This window comes from Puccinia triticina, chromosome 8A, assembly GCF_026914185.1.
Source record: "Puccinia triticina chromosome 8A, complete sequence".
In the NCBI taxonomy this organism is placed as follows: Eukaryota; Fungi; Basidiomycota; class Pucciniomycetes; order Pucciniales; family Pucciniaceae; genus Puccinia; species Puccinia triticina.
Genome location: NC_070565.1, coordinates 974,447 through 981,980, shown reverse-complemented (window position 1 = coordinate 981,980; position 7,534 = coordinate 974,447). Strand labels below are relative to the sequence as shown.

General features: G+C 47.0%; 2 protein-coding genes across 2 annotated transcripts; one reads left to right on the top strand and one right to left on the bottom strand.

The window, feature by feature from the left end:
* Positions 1–656: 656 nt before the first annotated feature.
* On the bottom strand, positions 657–1,991 carry PtA15_8A112 (uncharacterized protein; the record flags this gene model as incomplete). Its single annotated transcript, XM_053171510.1, has 6 exons — positions 657–754; positions 885–988; positions 1,055–1,228; positions 1,556–1,679; positions 1,744–1,837; positions 1,908–1,991. 6 exons carry the CDS (start codon positions 1,989–1,991, stop codon positions 657–659), a joined length of 678 nt encoding a protein of 225 aa, XP_053022766.1.
* Positions 1,992–2,723: 732 nt separating this feature from the next.
* PtA15_8A111 (uncharacterized protein) lies at positions 2,724–4,302 on the top strand (the record flags this gene model as incomplete). The annotated part of the gene is made up of 3 exons (XM_053171509.1): positions 2,724–3,241; positions 3,341–3,915; positions 3,998–4,302. The coding sequence occupies 3 exons, from the start codon at positions 2,724–2,726 to the stop codon at positions 4,300–4,302; spliced, it is 1,398 nt and encodes a 465-aa protein (XP_053022765.1).
* Positions 4,303–7,534: the final 3,232 nt, after the last annotated feature.

Genomic DNA, 7,534 nt, shown 5'->3' with positions numbered 1-7,534 from the left:
CCTTGGTGTAGCTGTCTTGTTGAGTATGACATGGGAAAGTCCCATGTCTACGGTAAGTCATTGCATCATGACTTACTGCAACACTGTGGGATGTAACGTAATGACATATTACGTAACGGCCTACAACACTTCTCTCTGTGATTGTTGAGCCCAGTCTAACTGATAATCCGTATCTGCCATGTATTGTATTGGGTGACCCAATACACAGCTCCTCAAACTTGTGTATTGTATATAGTGACCCAATACACACCCAGAGGCAAACTGGCTATTGCATTGGCTTGCCAATATGATACCAATACATAATATCAAGAAAGAAATTGATGAGATACACACACAATACCAATACTAAGTATCAGTTTCACCGTTTGGTGTACCTCTGCTGGCAAATTTAGATAAGGAAGGATAGAACAAACATACTCGAGAGAAAATGGATGCATTCCAATAAGACAACATGTGCTTGTTGAGTTGTTTGTGAAAGAAAGAAAGGCATCGGTTCATCCAAGAGCGGAAGAGAGTAGCCACAAAGTACAAAGAAAGGGAATACAACATCTAAATATATATGACCAAAAGCAACAACAAAAAAAAAACGGAGCCTACAACAACCTTGAGGGTCCTCGTCATCAGGGGTATGTATCGGATCACATGCGCAGACTCCGTCAACCCAGAACTTCCAATTTCTGTTTTTTCTTCTTCTTCCCTGAGGTCTCGCCTTTCTGAAAGCTACGCCAGTCTGTCACTCGTTCTTCTCTAGTCTCTGCACATGCATCGTTTTATAAAACAAAGAATGGGAGCGAAGAGTCAACGTCACAGTATGATGAGCTAGGCATATAAGATTGGGCTTATCGCAATGTAACAAGAGAGAACTAGAGAAACAAAATGCAAACCTTCCCATCTCTTTTTCTCTTCCAACTCTCGCTTCCTTTTAGCAATCGCGTCTTCGTGACGTTTAGCCTCCGTGCCTTCCGCGATCATCGTCATTTTCCGAGCCCTACTCATAGCCATCACTCTCAGCCGTTGTTTTTTTCTACCGTTCAATGCAGTGAAGTAGACAAACCTTCGGACTCTCAACTCTTCTTCAATAATGATCTCTTTGGTCTTCAGGGCCACACGGAACTGAAACGACGGATTAAGTGTCGCCAGTTTCTCGTGCTCGTCGGGTGTTGAGTCGGGCAGATTGAGTCTGCGTAGCGTGAGCATCCGGGCATCCTTTATCGTCTCGTCCAGACCCCTGTAATCATCATCATCCCATATAAATTTCACGTCCGTGCGGAAAAATTGGGTCGGAGGATGGATGCTCGTTCAGTATTCGTATTTCACTTCACTTTTTTTTTTGGCGAGGGGCGCGAAATGTGGTAGAAGAGAAAGGTGTGGGACGAGGGTTCCCAAAGAAACGTCAGTGAAACAACAAGGATATATTGATCCACTCCATAGACACATATATTCCGTTGAAACCAAGTCTTTTTGTGGGAATAGATATATATGATGAAGTTAAGGTCAAGCAGACCGACTCTGCAGAAGAATATCGGGGACAAAAGAAATAAGCGATTGGACTGACTTTCGTTTCTCAGGATCCAGCAGAAACCCTTCTGCTTTTTTAAGCAGATCGAAGGCTTCTACGCCACGGGGATGGGTAAGCTTATCGGGATGGATGAGGAGGGATTTTTGGCGATACGTTTTGCCTAAAAAAAAGTCGGATGAGGTCAAAGAAAAAGATGATTGTCGCGAGGAAAGAGAGTTACATACGGATGATGGAGTCGGTGACCGATGTCGGCTTGGTCATGTCTAGATCGAGAATCTCGTATGGGTTTAACTTGAATGCCGCTACCACTCGCTCGACCTACCCGCAAAAAAACCCCTCAGTCGAAATTGATCCCTATGTACCCTCTGCCAAAAAGCGTGCTGCTGACCTCTTGTTCCCGAGTAAGCAATGATTCCTCGCCCTTCAGGATGTTGTCGATCTCAAGACTCTCATCATTCGTCGTCGTGGCCATTTTCTGACAGCAGGGCCCTAAGTGAAGGTGGTGTTTTGTGGTCCTTGGAAGGTCGTTCGAGTGTCGAAGGAGAAACGGCTCCGAATCGACGGTGTTTTTTTAGTCGTGACTGCCCCTGCTGGTACTGGCTACGTAGGCCCGATCCCCGAAGCCAATTGAGTGAGGGTCCGGGGGCCCCGCCAGGAGTGCTCTCCGTCGGGTGGACCGTGGAGTCCGTTGGGCAGCACTAATATGGGGTCTATCATCATGCAGTTGTTTTTTTGTCACTTCTGATGGATGATCGACCGTCGCTGATTTGTATTCGCAACTGCTCTCTTCTTGGAATTAGAGAAGTTTTAATATTTCCGATTCCTCCTCCAAGGGCAATCTGTTGATACATACATACTTGGGCGCTGCCTTGTTGTCACCGCCGAGCACTGGACCCCTATATATTTCTGCCAGATGCTGTTCGCCCAACAATCCCACCGGAAGGGGCTATCGGACAGTCTCTTGGAGCTCCGACCGCTTGTTTGCTGAAGCCTGCATATTTCCATTGAAGGTGCGTTTCATCCTTTCCATGTTGCGGAGTACATATCGCTCAACGATGCGTGCTCACTCAGTATAGCTCGGATTTCTTATGTCCGCGCCGATTACGTACTAACCAAACTGGCATTTCTCTGCATTTTGAAGGGGTGAACATTCAACACTGGGGGTCGCAGCAGAGGAACCGCTGCCCAGATAATCTTGCCCGAGATGCAAACCCACCTGAACGGGACGATGTCCGAGAGGATGGATAGTTTGGAGTCTGTCGACGGCTCAGGACCCACCTGGATGATGCTCGTTTACCATCTACCATTCTTGCTACAAGTCGGCTTGCTCCACCAGAAGTTCCAGTCCAAGGCGTTCGAACGACATCGCGACTCGTTCCGGCTGATCAGGCTTGGTCTGATCCCGATCAATGTCCTCATGGGCTTTGAAATCATGCGCAAGTTTTGCTTCTACCCCTTGACGAGACGAGGGCCATTGAATCTCCAGTTCGCATGCTGGGTCGCCCATCTGGTCATGAGGTCGATCGAGTGGGGATTCGTCTCAACCTCTCCAGGCGACCCGACTTTCCAACTGCACCCCGACTTTCGCCCTCATCAACCCCTCCAGTCAAACGAAAAGCCCCCCGAAAACCCTCAAGCGGATCCCGGAACTGATGCCGAAAACGAAGAGTCGGCGCACAGCTACAAGGATGTACTGCTTTGGTCAATCAATCAACTCACATCGTCCGTGCAGTCAATTTATCGATCTCACTCCCTATCATTTTGCAGCGTTGGCTAATCTTTCCCTCTCCTATCAAAATTCATACTCGGTAAAAACAACAGCTTAAGGGGAATCAATTACATCTGGGGAGGGGGCAGACGAAACCAAGAGAAGCCAACCCTGTTGCAAACCCTTCGACGATTTCTCATCTGTCACATTTGCCAAGTAATCGGGCTTGTTCCATTGGTTATGATGAGAGACCATGGATCGCCAACGAACGCGCTTCTCGCTCTAGGGATCCCGAATTTCTTCGGGCTGAGGATAATCGCCGAGGGACTGGGGACGCTCGCATGGGGACTGTTATGCGTCTATGGGATGGAGTTCGGGTTCTGTTTGCTGGTGATAAACGCCCATCTGATCAATCTGTTTTCGGAATATATCTTGGAGCTACCGAGTTGGTTCATGCAGTGGTGGGACCTCCGCCTGTTTGTGCCTCTCTTCCGCTCGCCTCTCACCGCCAAGTCCTTGGCTTCGCTTTGGGCCTCCAACTGGCATCAGGTCTATCGTCGAAGTTTCTACTTCGTAGGTGTCGTCCCGGCCACTAGATTGGCTGATAGGCTCGGCATGGGTCTTAAGGCTCAACGGCTCTTTGGCCTGCTTGGGGCCTTCATTGTCAGCGCCATTTTCCACGAAGTTGGTAAGACGATCGCCCTCGGTTATTTTCTGCTGGTTTCTGGGAGATTGGCTGATTGGGAATCCATACCGTCTACGTTCTTCAGCCATTAGCTGGGTAGCTCGTCCCGCCCATCCATCGCCATACCAATTCTTCAACTCTTTCCCCGGCTCGTTATTTTACTTCTTGATGCAGCCGGTTGGGATTCTGATCGAGCCTTGTGTGATACCATTGATACCCAAATGGCTTGGGGGAGGATCGCTGTGGGTCTTGGTCTTCACACTCATCACCGCACAACAGTTCAGGAATCAATACGCCTTCCAGAATCGCGTCATCGATGATACCTACCCTCCTTTCAAAGACTGGCCGATATCTGGAATCCTTTGGCCCTCCAGCATCATGCAAAAATAATAAAAATCCATTCACCGCTCAGGAAGATCCACATAGATTTAGCCATGTCACTTTGCTGCGATTTTTTTCTTCTCTAGAGTGAGTAGATCAGACCGTTTCTGTTTGTTTGTGCTTATACTTGTTGTCTGATAGATGTAAGCATTGTAAGGTCTGTCTCAAATGTTTGTTCTATTCTTGTTTGCCTATCCCTATTCTTGTTTGCCTATCCGCGGTTGGTCAGAAAGATTCAAGAGTGGTCTGCAAATCCCAGAATCTCAAAACGTGCCTGGTTGTTGGCCGCACAGAATGCCATGAGGAACAGCTCCGCTGTTTATCTATGTCTTGCCTGCTGGCTCGATAACAATTTCTGACGACAATAGGGTTTCCGAGCTCGGCAGTGACAACAAGGCAGCGCCCAATTATCACATAGCACTCATCAACAACGATGCATGTTGAATGAAAGCAAAGACGAGCTCACTACGCAAATCATTATTCGAATGAATGACATCCCGCCCAGCTGAACCAAGCCCCACCCGCCAGCTGGAGCCTGGCAAGGGAAAATCACCTAGGATATCTGAAAGGAAAGGAAAAGAAAAACTAGCTTGTACTTTCTTCCTCTTCATCTCCCACCCGCCAGCTGGAGCCTGGCAAGGGAAAATCGCCGAGAATATCTGAAAGGAAAAGAGAGAAAAAACTAGCTTGTATTTTCTTCCTCTTCATCTTTTGTCACAAGTACTTGATTTGTTGTAGTGGCATCACATCTGATATTTTTTCGAGTTATCCATATCTTTTTTTCTCATCTGATCCTCGCGTTGTTTTTCTCTTCAATTTCTGGCGCACTTCTAAATCTTTAACAACAAAATGCCTTATGCAAAGTTACACTTCTTTTCTATTGGCGGATCCCTTGACCCTTTTTTTGGCCGTGGGTCAAATGATGGTCTGCAGAATCATACTTTGCTTCGGGTAACAATTTTGTCGAACTTATTTCGCAGCTCATAGTGTTGGGGGCTTGTAGACTGTGGTGTTGTTTGACAGGTCAAATTTCTTGTTCGAGTGGACGAGGTGGTTGACCGTTGGGATGCCGTGGCTGAGCAGCCCCAGACCGTAGTATCACTCAGCCTTCAGGTCCATGTGACCACAACCGGGCCTTCGACGATTCACCCATACGTACACGCCCCGACAACCCGCCGCTATGGACACACCAGCGTCCGGATGCCCACATGGCGCACCCATGACTGAACGCAACGGGAGCTCGTGGTGCCCTGGCAAGAAGCCATGAGTGAATCAGGCAAAAGCCCCGTCATCGTGACAGCCCCTCCGGCTTGGCAGCGGAAACGCCATTAGATACGCGCGGGTCGCGACCATCCGGACCCGTGATGTACGGTGGTGTGGCGACACGGAGAATTATAAACGCCCCTGGAGACTGAAGATAATAAGGCGAATAAACGGTACCGGGCACAACATAAAAGCAGTATCCGGAGACACCCCCCAACTATCTATCTGGTAGATCCCCTCAGCATCACTCTTCATCTTTCCAGAACTCAATCATCCGAAATCATCAGATTTACTCACCTTCTCCATAAATTCAACAGCATTTTTCCGACTCCCGCGAAGCCATGTACCTACCGTCGTTTTTATTTCTCTTACTTACCATTGGTTTGACCCTCGCCAAGGAGCCCGAGCAGCCCGACGCAAACAAACCATTTACATGTGGGCCCTGGAAGGAGGGATTTTGCGGGAAGCTAGCGGGCCAAAAATCGAGTCAGTATCATAGTAAGCGCCTTTTCAGATTATGCAGAAATTCTTACTAATTCATTCCCCCAAGCTCAACTGAGGATTGATTTTGGTGAACTTGAAGTGTGGAGAGCAACTCATGGAGATCGCAATCCGGACCACCTTAACTGTTACGGTATGAAAATGAAAAGCACTTGGTGCTGCGATGCTGGAAAATTAATTATAATGGGGGTGAGTAGGCAGTTTCTTAATACTGAACCATCCTGAAAGCTTGTGATAATTGACCTGCAAACATGACAACTTTTTATCCAAACTTCAGTCCAATGGGGCCCAAATGGCTTCAAAAAGCCAGATGTATGGCCACAAGGATAGTATATGTGAACACGGACACCCAGTTCGTTGGTAGTCGATGTGCATCGCTGTACAAAATGTGATCCACGAATTAAACCAGAGACATGCATCCTCGACTATGTAGACACTTTATCTTCTTTTGTTTTTGTGGCCAACTATTTTCCTTTCGACTTTCTTTACTGTGTTAAAGAATCTTACTTCTCGAATCTCCGTTGGTTTTAACCCCTCCCCCCCCCCTGTATATACTGCACTCAATTTTGTTGATAGTGTTTAGTTCATTTGCTTGTCAAACAATATCTTTGAATTTCGTTTTTGAGCAGACTAGGACTGACATATTGTAAAATGGACATGCATTCTCCATTTTAACATTTAACATTTTTATTGATAAAGCATCATGGCTAACCATTAAATCGAAGCAATTCTTGTAATTCTTGATGATTGACGATAATAACGGCCCCCGATTCTACCAAAAGCTGGGTACTCATGAGCGCCGTGAATCTTCTGATAGCAAGCCAGATTTTCAAGCAATGCCTGATAAATCTATATGCATTCGGATCGAGTTTCATTGATTTCCTCCAATGATCTATCAGGTTTTCTGTACTCTGGAAGCGGACTCGGAAGGGTACCTGAACACGGCTTCACAGCCACTTGATCAACCAACAAATCCGTGGATTTGCAGTAAACTCAGATCAGCTTGATTGCTTGTTCTTTGATTGTCAACAATTAATTACATGTTTGCTGTTCAAGTTTGACCATTCGGAATGTGACTGCGAGAATGTGACAAAAACCAATGGAACAAATGATGCTGAGCATCTCGGAATGATCATCAAAACAGGTTTTTTATTATCTTATCACCCATGTTAAGCTCCAAACCTGATATAACCTCCAGGCGGACGCTTGCCCTAAGGTTCCAGCAGACTTCTAGCTAGCAAAAGACATCCGGAAAAAAAAGTTATATGCGCCGTCTAGGCGCGTTGGGCTTCAGGGATGCCACGAGGTTTGTAGCTCGACTCATGTAAATATGTCCATACTGGTTCTTTTGGTTTTTTCCGCCAGGGCTCAGCGCGCATTGCCCCAAGCGGGACTATGGTCCACTGACAATATCGATGTGGAAGTTCAACGGCCTTGTCAACCAGGGCCAGTGCTTCCATCGTTACCCCCATTACCT